The sequence below is a fragment of the Vespa crabro genome, chromosome 15 (assembly GCF_910589235.1).
Source record: "Vespa crabro chromosome 15, iyVesCrab1.2, whole genome shotgun sequence".
Taxonomy (NCBI): Eukaryota; Metazoa; Arthropoda; class Insecta; order Hymenoptera; family Vespidae; genus Vespa; species Vespa crabro.
In genome coordinates this window covers 678,034-694,899 of record NC_060969.1, presented here as the reverse complement: position 1 = coordinate 694,899, position 16,866 = coordinate 678,034, and the positions used below count along the sequence as shown (strand labels likewise).

At 32.8% G+C, this 16,866-nt stretch overlaps 1 protein-coding gene across 10 annotated transcripts in view; it reads right to left on the bottom strand.

The window, feature by feature from the left end:
- The window catches only part of LOC124429609 (ecdysone 20-monooxygenase), a 23,606-nt gene extending 6,740 nt beyond the window's left edge, over nucleotides 1–16,866 (bottom strand). Inside the window, exons 1-4 of one of the 10 annotated variants that reach the window (XM_046975110.1) lie at nucleotides 7,662–11,484; nucleotides 6,915–6,928; nucleotides 3,000–3,140; nucleotides 792–935 (exon numbers count right to left, since the gene is read on the bottom strand). In XM_046975110.1, coding sequence (XP_046831066.1) covers nucleotides 792–935; nucleotides 3,000–3,117 — 262 coding nt within the window. In that variant the 5' untranslated portion in view covers nucleotides 3,118–3,140; nucleotides 6,915–6,928; nucleotides 7,662–11,484. Of the gene's footprint in view, nucleotides 1–791; nucleotides 936–2,999; nucleotides 3,141–4,200; nucleotides 4,694–6,914; nucleotides 11,504–15,555; nucleotides 15,878–16,703 lie in introns of those variants that run through there. The other 9 variants (XM_046975112.1, XM_046975108.1, XM_046975107.1 and 6 more) reach the window with 9 other exon arrangements.

Genomic DNA, 16,866 nt, shown 5'->3' with positions numbered 1-16,866 from the left:
ATATCTGATTTGTTTTTCTTTCTTTGTTTCTTTTTGTTTTGTTTTAACATACCTAAGCGCGACAAAATAATTTTTTCTTTTGTCTTCGGTATTCGTCTTTATACGACAATTAGATATAAACGTTTTTATTAATAAAAAATTGCTTTATAAAAATTATATAGCTTGTTAAAATTCGCAATATTTTTGAAATTGATTGACAAACATGCTACTTTATTCTAGGAGTTATAAGAATAAACTTTAAGTTAGTTTATAAAATATATGACTGATGAAAATATTTTGTTTTTTTTAATTATTTATATTTTTTTAAGCTATAAGAAACTGCTTCTTTCTAATGTACTAAAAAAAGAATAATTTCACATCATATATATACATATATACATACATATATACATATATATATATACATATATATATATATACATACATATATATATATATATATATATATGTGCAAAGGGTTAAATATTAAATTGTGAACTAATCTGATTTGACCAAATCGCATATAAAATTTTCTAAAATATATAACTAAAAAATAAATATATCTATGCATATGTCATGATTTAATTAAGGATTTGTTGGAAAAAAAAAGAGAGAGAGAGACAGAAAAATCGATTGAAAAACTCGCAAATGAAATATCTTTTAAAAGAAAAAACTTTTTTCTTTCAAAAGAAACTTCGAAGAAATCTTATTCAAATGTCTCATGCTTTTCCTTTCCCGGTTTAAACTTATTCCCATCGTTGAGAAAAGCCAGTTGGCGAATAAATTCGTAGGACAGAGGCCAAAGTCCTTACCTTTGTAAGCCTCATGAATCTTGTTCATTCGATAGTACCCGATCCAGGAGAATATCCATCTTGTACCAAGAATAGGTAAGGAGAATGGACCGGGCACGTCCCGAGCTGTTTTAAATGGCCTCCTATCCTTCTCCTCCGATATGGCTGAGAAACAAAAGCTATTGTCGTGAAAACGCATTTCCACATTAAAACGATAATGAAGAATAAACGTTCTTATAAAATAGCGATAAGTTTTTTATCCTTTAGAAAAACTCCATAATAACCCTATATAAACAACGAGAAAAATTATATAATATAAAATTTATATATATAAAATTTATATATATATATATATATATGTATATACTAACGATAAAAAATTAGTTTCGCTGTCAAAAAGATGAAAATATACAATCATGTGATTTCAAAGTTATAGATAATTTTAGAAAGTTAAAAATCTAGTCTGGTTTTTTTAAATTTTGTCATCATAAAAAATAAATAAATATATATATATATAAACACATAATTTTTTAACTATAATATATATTAACGATTAATAATTAATTTTATTACCCAGAAAAAATGCATGATCGAGTGACTTCAAAGTTATAGATTGTTTTAGAAAGTTAAGAATCCATTCTGGTTTATAAAAATATACACACATACACACACGCACACACGATCTTTTAATTTCACTGTATACTAATTAACAATTTATTTTGTTAAAAGAAAATACATGATCGCGTAACTTGAAATTTATTTATGAAAGTTTTATGAAAGTTTTAGAAAGCTAGAAATCTATTTTAGTTTTTAAACATTTTTCCATCATTAAACAAATTTAAATATATATATATACACACACACAATCTTCTAATTATACTAATATATACTACTGGTTAACAATTAATTTAATAGTCATAGAAAGTTATAGAAATTTAACGATCCAATCTATTTTATTAATTTTTGTTTTCATTATAAAAAAGAAAAAGAAATAAAAATACAAATCTCTTTCGTTTTGTTTATCGACTCATTGTATAATTCAACTTCGCCATCGTCAAGATAAATACGTATGTGTTAAATCGAAGATTACATGTTATCGTACGTGTGTTATCATTCAATTTTATCTCTAAGTATATAAATAGTAAACGATAGTCGAGAAGAAAAATGGGCGTCAGATACGACGACGTAGACGTAGTGGAATATGAAGCAATGGTGAAAGAAAGAAAAAGATAGAAAGAGAGTAAGAGAGAAAGAGATACGCGGCGTACCGACAAATCGAGTAAACGAGGAAATAATACGAACTTAAATCACTCAGAACGCAAGCGTAACGTTAGTCGAATATATTACCGATAAGGCGACAGATAGAAATCTAGTTATCGCGCGACCTTGATACGATCATCTAATAGTTTCATTGACCTTTCGATGTATGTATCTATCGTATATGTATCTATCTATCTATCTATGTATGTATATATGTTTGTATATATGTTGTTTGTATGTATGTATGTATATATATATACATACATATATATATACATATATATATATAATATATATATATATATATATATATATATATATATATATATATATATATATGTACGTATGTACAATCTCGTCTACTCTCTCGTTTACGTCACTTCGATAATATGTATATCACGGACAACGCGTACTACGCATTGAAACTTTCAAATTCTTACTATGTCATGACATTATCTTTTTATTTATTTATTTCTTTTTATTTTTTTTCATTTGTCCTTTTCTTTTCTTTTTCCTTTTTTCCTTTTCATGGTAAAATTTATCGATCGAAAGGAACAAGATATTATCAGATCCTTAATAAATCAGGTATTACAATTATAGCATAGGCGAGTTCCTTGAGAGAAAATCTATTTAAAGCAAGTAAATTATATAACGTTTAGAATTAGAAAAATAATGAATAAAATAAATGAGTAAATGGTGATAATGAGAATAACAAAAGAAAAAAAAAGAAAAGATAACAAACTATCAATAAAATAAAATTGTTAAAATTTTGATAAAATGAAAATTATCCAAAAATATATGACAATATTTTTATAATCTATGTAAAGTAATTATATGTAAATTATAATAGTAACAATTAAAAAGAAGAAATCTATATGTACGTATCGATGTAAAGATTAAATAAATGATAACAATTATTAATTATAAATTATATAAACGATAAAATAAAAACGCTTAGAAAACGCTTACCACTGGTCTGATGACTTCCGGTCCAGAACCACCATGGTGGTCGATAGCTGGTAGCCAAGACTAAAATTGCGAGAAGTGTAGCGGCTATAGCCTCAAACCAAGCACCGGAGAGTAACATCTCGAGGCTCTCTAACGTCACACCTGCGACAATGTGAAGAAGAAAAAAAAGAAAGAAAGAAAGAAAGAAAGAAGGAAAGAAAAAATAACAAACGGAAGAAAAAAAAGATAAGGGAATAAGAAAGATAAGAGAAAAAAAAACGATAATTTCAAAGAAGAATAAGGAAAAATAAGAATAAGAAGAAGAAGAAGAAAATATAACTAGTGGAATATAAATTATTACAATTTATGTTCCCTTACTTTTGCTTTATTATCAAAATTTTGATAACTCCACTCTTTAATCTCCTCTCTCTTATAAATGATATATTACATATATGTATCTACGAATAGATGCAGATTGTTGGAAAATAATAATATAAAAAACTGTTAAGAAGAAAAAAGATCCATATAGCATTAGTATTTCTCTCTCTCTTTCTCTTCCTTTCCCTCTTTTCTTCCTCTCTTTCTGTCCCTCCTTAACTCTCTTTCTCTCTCCCTCTCTCTCTCTCTCTCTCGCTCTCTCTCTCTCTCTCTCTCTCTCTATCTCTCTCATTCTTTCTACATAGTTAGAAAGCTTGTAAATGATAGTTTACATGTATCTACGTATAGATACGGATTGATATAATATAACTTTATAAAATGAAGTAAAAAAAACGAATCGTGCAGGCTTTCTCCGCGTTAGTATTTCTTTCCCCCTCTTTCTCCCTCTCTGCATAGTTGAAAAGAGCATGTAAATGATATATTACACGTATCTACTTTATAGATAAAGATTAATAGAAAATAATTTTACAAAGTCAAGTAAAAAGAAAAGAAAAAAAAATAAAAAAAAAAAAAATAAAAAAGGAAACAATTGTGCAGCCTTTCTCCGCACTAGTATTTTTCTTTCCCTCTCCCTCTCCCTCCCTTTCTTTCACTTTTTCTCTCTTTCTCTATCCCCCTTCCCCCTCGCCTCCCCCCCTCTCTCTCTCTAAATAGTTGGAGAGACGAATCAAATGGAATGCAGCGCGTACATACACAAAGACGCGCGAATACACGCGATAAAGAAAAAGAGAGGCGGGATAAAGGGCGAAAAAGTGCACGCTGCATATCGTACGTGTATATGTACTTGTATGTGCGTGCCCGTCTGTCATTGTGCGTCTGTCTCCTCTTCTTGCAGTCGAGCGATTACGAGTGTCCCACTGTTATTTGCGAAGAGAGATTCTTTTATTTACGATGCGCTGATAACGGCATGTCATCGCGTCGACTCCGTTCACTACAAGTGACGAACATTCAATTCGTTCTCTTGCAAATTTTCGATCGAATCAACTAATTGTTGTCCCTCTTCGTTATTGTCTTCGACAATCTATATCTAATTCGACGATCTCTCGTTATCGTTTCGTTATCGAATTCTTCCATTTACTTTTGTTTCCATTTCTCTTTTTCGTTTTATTTCTCATTCAGATCTTCTTAATGTTTTATTCAATAAAACAAAGGAACAATAGAAGCAATTGCTTTTTCTTTTTGGATTTTTTTTCTTTCTTATCGTACACAATTTTCATCAATTCGTAAGATAGACACATTTAATGTGTCTATCTATATAATTATATTTAGAAAAAATATCATTATAGAAAATTTTAATAATTAGAATATATATATATATATATATATATATATATATATATATATGTGAGTTAACGTATATACGTAAATAAGTACGTATTATGTAAATTTTCGTTTTCTTCCTGGTTCTTCTTCTGGAGAAGAAAGTATGAGCGAAGAAAGTTGTAATGTATTATCGCATTATCTTGACCTATTTCTTTCTCACGCAACTATTTATGTCCGATAATAACATATTTTGATAAGAACTTTCTATAGATGACGTGCTCGAATCATTGTAAGGGAAATATAATGACGCCGTACGATTTAGCTTCGACACTTTTCTTTTTTCTTTCTTTTTCTTTTTCTTTCTCTCTTTCTCTCTCTCTCTCTCTCTCTCTCTCTCTCTCTCTTGTTTTCGCTCTCGCTCTCCCCCGCCCCTCTCTTTCCTTCGTTTGATGAAACGAACGAATTTCTCGATGACATCATACACCGATAATATCAGAATTCGGAAGTCTTGTTATTGACAAGATTATCTGTCTCTTAAGCTACTGTTTTTACATCGTCTTATCGTGAAATCCTAGAAGAGATATTTACGATATTTAATTTAGAACCTATATTATCTTTTGACCTTGTACGTGGTCAAACATATTATTGGATTTAAGATAAACGAAAACACGAGCGACCAATTAAATTTTTTCCTAAAAGATCAATTACGATTAAAGATATCTTAGATATTGAGAAAAAGAAGAGAGTGGAAAAAAAAAAAAAAGAAATAAGAATGAAATAAAAAAGAACATGCTCATATTATATAAATTCACGTATCTTCAAGCAATATCTGATTATTCGAATCACCGACGATATTATCAATGATCTATCGAGATTATAAAGTTTACGAACCATTTTGGCAAAACATGTTATCGCCACGTCAGACAAAATTACACCCTAGGTGTCGTGGATCGTTAATATTTCACAAATAAGATTACCATAAAAGCGTACAAGAACGTAGGATGATCCTGTTTAAAATGCATGTAATTATTTATACGATCGATACCGATCGATTTCCAAATAACGTTTAAAAATTCTCAGAAGTATGAGAGGTGCCGACTCACGATTTACTCCTTTAAACGTAAAACAAGAATTCACATAATTAGTACGAAAAAAAAGAAAAAGAAAAAAGACAAAAAAAAAGGAAAAAAAAGAAAAGGAAATAATAATGCTCGTATTTTTATCCAGGTAAACGTCTTTTTTTTTCTTTTTTTTCCCTTTCCTTCTCTCGAATAGATATTCTTCATTCGACGAAGTTTTAGATTGGAAAGAGAGAAAAAGAAGAAGAAAGAAAGGAAGAAAGAGAGAAAGAAAAAAAGGAACGAAAAGGAAAAAAAAATCCATCGATTCGAGTCGAGCCACTCGTCGAGACAAATTCAATCTCGTTTATTAGCCATATAAATAGCGTCGGGCATTCGATATCTTCGAAAATTTACGAGCGAAAACAGCGACGTTCCCTTCGTATTATATAGAGACAGCGAGCAAAGCACGATTACGAAATTCCCCTCGCGGCTAGTCGGTAGGATCTCTCGACGGCCTTGCCAATTTGCAGAGTATATCTAGGGATTATAATATTTGATGGCCGATATACATATGTGTCGAGTAATCGGCTCAATATCTCGCAATTAGGACGCTGAAAAGCAATGTAAGTGAGATACGTCGGAGTTTTTAGACGAGTATCGACGACGTACATAATATATACGTTATGCAATGTACAAAACATTCGATAAAATTGTCCAAACTTTACCGAATCTACGTTTTTTTATTACGTTGTATTTTTATTTTTGTCGAAATAAGAAAAAAAAGAAGGAAAGAAAAGAAAAAACGAGTAGCATATATAAATCCTAACAAAAATTTCTTTAAAATACGTATTAAATTAAACTATGTGTTCATTAGTTCATTAAAATATTTTGCATACAATAATAATAAAAATAATAATAATAATAATAATAATAATAATATATAATAACAATAACATTAACAATAACATTAATAATAACAATAACAATAACAATACAATAACAATAACAATAACAATAATAACAACAATAACAATAACAATAACAATAATAATAATAATAATAATAATAATAATATTAATAATAATAATAATAATAACAAATAATAATAATAATATTTATAAACGATATTTCTTTCATGTTTTCGAATTGAAATTATTACAAATCTGACACTTACCCACGCTATAAAACCTGTCGTCGTTAGAGCAATTAACAAACATGTCAAAATAGATTTACACGTCACTTTGATTTCGAATCGAAACACGTCGAGTGTATAATGTAAAATATATTACGTTAAGACATAAACGAGAGTTTAGGAGGAGGAGGAAGAGATCAAATTTCGCGATTAAAAAAAAAAACGAGAGAAAAGAAAAAGATAAAAGAAAGGCAAGCACGTTCGAAGGGAGGATGACGGAATAGATGAGCAGAGTTTAGACGATAAAAACAGACGATTCGGTTCTTCATATCGTCATCATTCCTGAGAAAAACGAAACCTTGTCAACTTTGTATATTCCTCCCCTTTTTTTTTTTATAAATCGCGTTAATAATGTTCACGTTTTCAGTATCGCGAAACTCAATAATTGCAACAATTACTCTCACGGAACTCGCGCGGTTTCGATCGATGTATTACATAACGCGAGTCGAAAGCCGGTCGCTTCCTTCTTTCGAATATCGATTATCGACAAAACGAGCGAACGAAAAGCTAAAACGCGCTTGTAAATTGATCGTTATACCTAATAGATCCTTTTTTTCTCTGTTTTCTTTCTTTCTTTTTTTTTTGTTTTGTTTTTCTTTTCTTTTAATTTATCGATAAAACGTTGGAGATTTTATAAAGAAAAAGAAAAAAAAAGAAAAAAAAAGAATAAAGAAAAAGAACGAAAAAGATGAAGAAACAAAGCGAAGGAAATGAGAAAAAGGTACTTACAGCGAAAGGAGACGATCGAAGGAGACGATTTAGCGAAGAAGAAGAAGAAGAAGAAGAAGAAGAAGAAGAAGAAGAAGAAGACGAAGAAGTAGAGGTAGAAGAAGATGACGATAATGAAGAAGAAGAAGTAGTAAAAGAAGAAGAAGAAGAAGAAGAAGGAAAGGCGACCTCGGAAGAACGAGCTTACTCTTCGTCCTCTTTGATTACAAGTCCCGATTTATTCCCAAGAAGTCAGACGACGAGGACGACGACGACGATAAGACACTGACACGCCGAGGACGATCCACGGATCGTTCGTTATATCGATCGAATATATCGATCTGTAAAATCACGAAGTATCGCGTTCGGTTGGGAGAACGATCGACGGACATCGACGGGCCGTCGTACGGGAGTAAAGACCGAAGTAAAAATTTCGGCCCGTCGAAGGTCCTCGAAGGCACTGGCCACGAAAAGTTTACTCGCGCGTTTTCCAAAAACTTTGGAAGGCGGAAGGAGGTAAAGGAAACGGAAGAAAAAAAACGAAGAAGAAGAAGAAGAAAAAAAAGAAAAAGAAAAAGAAAAAGGAGAAGAAGAAGAGAGGAGAAAAGAGGGAGTTGATGAAAGAAAGTGGTGGGGAGAGGGGAGTGACTTTTTGGAGAACAAGAAATAAAGAGGAAGTGAAGACGAAGACGAAGATGAAGGCGAAGGCGAAGGCGAAGGCAAAGACGAAGATGAAGACGAAGACGAAGATGAAGACGAAGACGAAGCGAAGAAAAATAAGATGAAGTAAAAAAGAAGGGGAAGAGGAAGAAAAGGAAGAGGAGAAGGGGAGGAGGAGGAGGAGGAGGAGGAAAAGGAAGAGGAGGAGGAAGAGGAGGAGGAAGAGGAGGAGGAGGATAGGCGCGTGTCCGTTCAGTCGCAAGAGCGTGCCACGATTTACGCGCCGCGATTTACGCGCCACGCGTACCCGAGATGGGCATTTGATGGCCGTTAATTGTTCGACGCTCGATCGAGCCGATCGATCGATCGAGCCCCGACTCTCTCCTCTCTGTGTTTCAGAGACGAACGGAGCACACGGCCGTTCTGGGATGCTTGCCCGGCGCCTCTTGTAATCTCTCTCTCTTTATCTCTCTTTCTCTTTCTATCTCTTTCTTTCTCTCTCTCTCTCTCTCTCTCTTTCTCTCTTTTTCTCTCTCTCTGCCTTCCTCCGTCCAACCCCACCCCCTCCGCCCGCCCTTTTACTTCGCCCGACGAATCACGAGACGCTCGTCTCGGAGAGAGACCCCCAACTCTCTTTCTTATCTTCTTGTCCTCTCCTTCTCTCTCTCTCTTTCTCTTTCTGTGTTTACATCTACCGTCGTTACCCTGGCAGACCCTACGACGACGAGGACACGAAGAAGAAGACGAGGACGAAGAAGATGCGGACGAGGACGAGGACGAAGAGGACAAGAGCACGCACGGCGACGCGACAGGCCGCCTCGCCTGGTGGGGGCAAACTAAATACCGAGTGGGGGACTCTCTCGTTCGTTCATTGGTTGAAAGATCACAGAGTTAAAACCACCGACAGATGGCACTCTTTGTACCCCACCAAAGATCGATAGCCCCTAACGTTTGAATACCACTTCTTCGTATCGTTTCGCGTATTTCTTTCGGCTCTCTCTTTCTCTCTCTTTCTTTCTTTCTCTCTCTCTCTCTCTCTCTCTGTCTCTCTCTCTGCATATTTCCAAATTATCCGCTCGATTATTTTTTTTGCGATCTTATTTTCATAAGTGTAAACATATTTGTCTTTAAAGAATTTCATTCATTGGTCCTTGATTTTATTGAACGTGATCAATGATTTTCTCGTGCAACGAATGATACGAACGATCGACGTGAATCTCCTGTTCTTATATTTTAAGTCATTGAGACGAATTTATCGAAGAATCGATAGATTCTTTTTTATCCTTTAGTTGTACGTAAACCTGATCCTCCTCTTTCTTAAAGAACGACCTCGAAATTTGATATTTCGATCGTGTCCTTACCTATTGTAAAGGGGTTGTCGTCGGCTCCAACGAATCGGAGCCGACCCTCGAAAGAAGTCGATCTTACGATTCTAGACGGTTCTAGGATAGGTGATGCGATCCGTAGAAGGACAAGTTCTCGAGTCGCTTGTCTAATGGAGGAAAAAACAAAACAAAAAAACAAAAAAAAAACAAAAAAAAACGTAAACGAAAGAAGAAACGGGAGAAGAAAAAACGAAAGAGCGAAATAAAAGGAGAATCGAACCGGAAAAAATGACGCGTGATCAATTTTCGAAAGGTTCTCTTTAGAAATTCGCAGATCTTCTTTCAAAGATCGACGAACGAAACGAAATAAGAATAAAAATAAGATAATAATCATCGTCTGGATTTTGAAAGAAAAGACACGTGATCGGTTTATCGATAAACGTATTTCCCCTTCTACGAATTTTTCAAAATTCTACTAATCAAAATTGACGATCGAAATAATAAGGAAAAGAAGAAAAAATAATTGAAAAGAAAACAAATATATGATCCAACGGCGGAAGAAAGGATACGTCGATCGATTTCCTAAAAGTTCTCTCTTACAAAGAGATCAACGATCGAAACGATCTAGGATAGGTCGAATAAAATAAAAAAAGAAAAAGAAAAAAGGGAAAGAGAGAGAGAGAGAGAGAGAGAGAGAGAGAGAGAGAGAGAGAAAGAAAAAACATATTACGACGCAACCCAATGCTTGTAACAGTAATAGTGTTGATGACGAAGAAGGCAATGGAGGTGGTCGCTCGCTCGTTCGCTCGTTCGCTCGCTCGCTCGCGCGCGCGCGCGCATACAACTTACATATAGAACGGACTAGAGCAGAGGGAGCAGAGGGAAATGATGTAGCTTCTATCGAGCGTATAGCGGGCGTGAACACGCGGAATGAGACGTCGATTGGAACTCGTTTTGAATCGAACGAAATAAAACGGTCGCGAGCGTCGAGACGGGCATGCGTTGCCGCGAAAGATACGCTATGGTATACGAGGAAGTGTACTCGTATACCAGCTACAGTATAGAGTCACTGAATACGAAGAGCTCCGAAGAGTAGAATGAAAAAGAAGAAGGAAGAAGAGGAGGAGAAAGAGGAAAAGGAGGAGATTACTCTTCTCAACTCCTGGGATCGAGACTTTCGAAGATCCGACTCGGTTTTTCGCGCCACAACACTCTCCTTTGCCTCTCCATCCTCTTCAAGGCCACTCGAAGGGCACGGATAAGCGAAGGACGCGATCGGGTTACGCAAATCTTCTCGATTATCCTTCGATTTCTTCACTTTTTAGACGACTTACTAGCTCACCCGATAGATTTTTCTTTTTTTTTTTCTCACAGAGAAATCGCACAAGACCATTAAACATAATAATTTCAACGTTTCTCCTTTTTTGTTTTTTGTTCTTTGTTTTTTTTTTTTGCTTTTTATTTTCTTAAATAACTAACAATTTTTATTTCTTCTTTTGTTTTTGTTAACTTTTTTATTCGAAGAAACCGGCATACAATCGAGTAAAGATAGAAGGACCGACTTTGACCCTGTATAATCTAATTTTTTCATGACGAAAATAAAAAAAAGAACAAGAAAAAAAGAAATAATTATATGTAAAAGTTATGTATTATTAAAAAAAAAAAGTGAAACAAGATCTTTAAAAATACATATATGCATGTGTGTATGTATGACGTCGTCAACGTTACATTATAAATTATAATTATAAAGAATTAAATTCAATTCAAAAAGATCCGATAAGGAATATCTTGTACTCGTAATTGAGTGTTTAATATAAATTTAACTAATATATATATATATATATAGATTTAACTAATATATATATATATATATATATATATATATATATATACATTTACAATGAATATATTCAAATGTCTAACATAAGACGATGAAGAAAAGATGGATAATATGAGAGACGCAATGAACTCTCCTCAGGCAGGGTCTCTAGCATTGCACTGTCCGAGATGCTTTACGGCAATCTCTGGTGCGCTGCGATACCGTGAGGTAATGCAAGTGCCGGGGATATAAATCGCAATCCCACGGGCGTGCATTCCATATTGTTCCCCCTAATAAACTGGGATAAGCCGAACGCGAACACCAAAGACTCTCTCCCCTTCTCTTTCTTTCTCTCTCTCTCTTTCTCTCTCTCTCTCTCTCTCTCTCTCTCTCTTTCTCTCTCTCTGTTTCTCTCTCTCCCTCATGCAAAGACATACAACATACAAATACATACATACACACAGAGCGCACTCACAGAGACAGACACACACACACAAAGCAAGAAATAAATTCACACATACGGATATCGTGATAATTTAACTTTCATTCGCTTTCGAATCTATCTATCTTTTTTTATCTTTCTCTAAGTCTCTCTTCTCGTTCAATCTAGGAAAAAGGAATAGTTGGTTACGAGACGATAAAGTTGGTCACACACGATACACAAAACACGTTTTCGCTTAGTTAGTTTCCTATTTAGTTAGATAAGATTATCATTTGTTAATAAACAAATTATGTTCTTTCTATTTCTAGAAAATTAAATTTATTTCTTAGGTCTCTTTTTCTTTACTTATTTTTTCTTTCTCCAATTCTTTTATTGTTTTAAATAATTTAAAATAAATAACTATTCTTAACTTTCTATATCATCTAACTTTTAAGTTATGTACTCATATATATACTCATATATTTTATATATATATATATTTTTTTAAAATTAAATTTTATTCTTTTGCAATAAAATTAATTATTAATTCATATGCAAAGATTAATGTTTACTAAATATATAAATTATATGTAATTAAATTCTAATGTCATAAAGTATTTATAATTTTTTTTAGAAGTTATATTCCGTATTATTTAAAACAATCATTAAGTTTCTTCCCATTACTAAGAGGATGATTGATGAGTAAGAATGAGTAAGCGTGAGAGTAGAAAGAGAGAAAAAGAGAGAAAGAGAGAGAGAGAGAGAGAGAGAAAGAGAGAGAGAGAGAGAGAGAGAGAGTGAGAGAGGAAAACACCTTAAACCCCCTCTATAACTTTGAAGTCACATACATATGCGTATATCTATATTTGTAAATTTTATTTCATTTTTTACGTCATAAAATTTTAATAGTTAATTCATATTCAAAGAAACAAACGTTGAATATTTAAACATGAATTATACTTAGCACAGTATATCTATATTGTCACAAATTATATTATAGATTTTACATTACATAATCTTCTTTTTCTTTTCCTTTTTTCTCTTTTTTTTTTTTTTTTTCTAAACACCATACGACAAAAAATAATTACGTTTATAGAGAGATTTAATGAGTTTTCACAAGGTCTCCCTGAACGGAACGAAAATAATATGTATATATTATAATAGAAATGATAACCCGAATGCGTCAGACATCGTCGCGATTCTTCGGCTTTTGACGTATCAACAGACAACGATGATGACGAAGACGGTGACAACGAAGACGACGACGACCACGACGACGACCACGACGACGACGACGACGACCACGACGACGACGACGACGACGACTCGCTAACATCTGCTTCGCTCGGCCACAAAATGGGCGCTATAAATAAAAGAATGAAAAAGGGCAAATGAGCGTGCGTGTCTCACGTGAAGCAAATAAGAAGGCTGCTCGTATCTTCGTGGACTTTACAGCGGGCTCCCTAATAAGACTCAGAGACACACGAGGTCGCCTCCAACGAAATGTTAAGTGGATCCGATTCTTCTTCTTCTTTCCCGAGCGAGTTATCAAAGAATTTTATCCATTAACGTAACCCAACTCTTGTAATCATTTCTCTATGTAACTATCTGTAAATGTAATCGTATTGTTCGTCGATCATTAATTGTTTTATTATGAATGTGTGCGATCATATGATACAAAGTTTAATTGAATATTTTTTATCCTAATATGCACGTTATTATAGAATTACAAATATATTGAACAATTTAATTTTTTTTTCTTTTTATTTTTCATAAAATCTCTTAACAAATATAATTATGACTTAATATATATTCTTTTTTATTAACTTCTAAAGAATTAATAATAATTTTAGTTTCATTTCTTTTTTATTTATTTATGAAATTTTTTTCTAACAAATTTTTATCACCGATAAAATAATCTTGATCTTTTTCAATATATATATATTCAATATTGTCTATTTTTAATACTGTCTTCTTTTCAATAAATCTCTTTACTATATTTTTTCAATATTGTTATTTTTGATGAAAAAACAATTATTCATTTATCCTTCTTTTTTTTCCAATATATTGTTAGCTGCAGAATTTATAACGACGACAATAGGCGTAAGTACGAACAATAAGGTCGATCGAAGGTCATCTCTTAAAGAAAAAGAAGGCTCTACGCTTGATCGATGCCGACGCACGTGCGTTTTCATGAGACTCCTTTACGGCTTGGTCCTAACGATAGACCAAATAATATCACACGAGGCTAAACTCGAGAAGGAGAGCCCTTTATAAGATTGTACGACCTCGACGACATCATTTAACGTTTTGCTACGTTGCGAAATGCTCCTCTTTCTTTTAATACCTATCCATACATATAGAGTGTGTATATATATATATATATATATATATATATATATATATATCGTATATATATGTATATATATGTATGCATAAACATATCGTATACGAATACTTTTTCGTTACGAATACTTTTAATAATAATGTTTACAGCTCTATTTAACTTGATCGTAGTTGCTAAAGAAGAATTCGATCTTTCTACATTTTACTTGCACGTGTAACGATACACGTGTTTCAAAATAAAATAAGAAATAAAGACAAAACAGAGGTGATACTCTCTCTTTATTTCTCTATCTCTTTTTAACTGACACTGCAAGATAAATCATTTCATTCGTGATCCGAAAGTATATAAAGGCAAAGTAAAATACACGATACAGTTAAAGTGAACATAATCAAGCGAAATAAATTAAATGCTATCAAATATAACGTTGATATAATGTTTTTCCAAAATAGTCGATATGTTATCGTTTTACCTTCGCATGCGGCATGAAATTTACATGCATGACATTATAAAAGTAATAAAAGAAAAACAAACAAACAAACAAAAGAAAACAAAGGAAAAGAAAAAAGATAATTATTGTATGAACCTTAAGAAACGAGATAATATTTCAAAACAAATTTGTACGCAACATTTTAAACACTCTGGTTTGGCAAATAAGAATTACCATAAACAAACTTCTTGATTATGAAAGAATGGTATAACAACATAATGTTACGCCAGATTGTGGCCACAAAAAAAAAGGAGTGAAATAAAACAGATATACGAGTGTTGACTTCGAAGTTACACATGGCGTTATACAGGGTTAATTATACAAACATAACGGGACTTTTTCGTGAACGAGTTCGACAGTTTTACAAATATTAGATCTACCGGCGAATTCTCTCTCCGTCTCTTATCTAAACAGTTTCTTTTATTTAAAAATAGTTGTCAACAAATATAATTCTTTTTGTAAAATATTAAAATAAGAAAAAAAAATAATAATTTAAAACTATTTTTCAAACAATGAAGTTAGTATTTTTTTATTTACTTTTTCTTTTCTTTGGAATAATATTCTAACAATAATAATTCAAATAGTAATAATAATAGTTTAAATAATATAAATTAAAAAAAAAATTGTCAAAAAATGAAGTTTTATTCGAAACTAATTGTCTATATAGAAAAAAGAAAAATAAACAGACATTTTTGAAAGACCCCGTATAGATTTGTAAAAATCTTTTCATTCTCTTAGAGAGAAAAAAAATAGAAATAAAAAAGAAACAAAAAAAAAGACAAATGTATCATTAAAAAAATGTATCATTAAAAAAATGTATCATTAAAAAATATATATCATTAAAAATATATCGTACCAAAAAACGTTCCTTCAGTTAGCATCGAAAAATGTCGATTCGATCATGGAATTCGGTATCTCAAAGAACCCGCGAAGCCGTTCGATAAGCATGCGCGAGAGCTTGTTCGTGGCACTCCAGGCGGACACGGCTATCAGAACAGGTGTATGAATGTACCAACACAAATAAGAAACGTCTTGCGCGCAGTTGCACACACACTAACTAACTGATGATACTGAGACGTTCGTAAACGCGTATGCGAGATACATATCTACAGAGATACACAAGTACCGACACAAACGAAGACGGTCGACCAACCAGGAAGCGATCACGGACAACTGGTCACTCTTCGGAATTCTGTCCGATGCGATTACACGTTCCCGCAGCCCGTTTTAAAATCGACATCCTCCCCACGCGAACTCGCGCCAATCCTTTACCATGTAGTAGTAGTAGTAGTAGTAGTAGTAGTAGTAGTAGTAGTAGTAGTAGTAGTAGTAGTAGTAGTAGTGATAGTAGTAGTAGTAGGATTAATAGTAGTAGTAGTAGTAGTAGTAGTAGTAGTAGTAGTAGTAGTAGTAGTAGTAGTAGAAGTAGTGATAGTGGTAGTAGTAATGGCAACGGTGGTGGTAATAGTAATGGCAGCGGTGGTGGTAGTAGTAATCGCAGAGGTAGCGGTAGTGATAGTGGTAGTGATAGTGGTAGTAGTAGTAATAGTAGTAGTAGTAGTGGTAGTAGTAGTAGTAGTAATAATAGTAGTAGTAGTAGTAGTAGTAATAATAGTAGTAGTAGTAGTAGTAGTAGTAATATTAGTAGTGTCGTTAAACTTCGAATTTCGGAGCCCGATTATTTACATTAGTTATCTCGAGGGGAGAGAGAGAGAGAGAAAGAGAGAGCAAAAGAGAGAGAGAGAGAGAGAGAGAGAGAAAGAGAGAGAGAAATACTTTGTACGAAATTACGATTTATCTTTACAACGATTTTATTGATATTTACTTATTTTTTCGTATATATATTTATTTGTCTTTTTCATCTTGTAATAGAAGTAAATAATAAAAAAAAAAGAATCGAACCAAACAATGTATTATCTTATCGTACGACGTCAATATGTCCCGTTAGATATATGAAAGTATAAGATAATGTAATGAGATAAAAGATGAAATTATAATACGTACCGTAAATATACATCCAATGCAATCAATGAGTCCAATGTAATTAACAGGACGATGTTCTTCCTTTCTTTCTTTTTTTCTTTTTTTCCTTTTAACCGTACACGGTATTATTGAAAACAAATGGAAGAACTTCGGAGAAGATATCGATATTAGGATCTAGACTTCG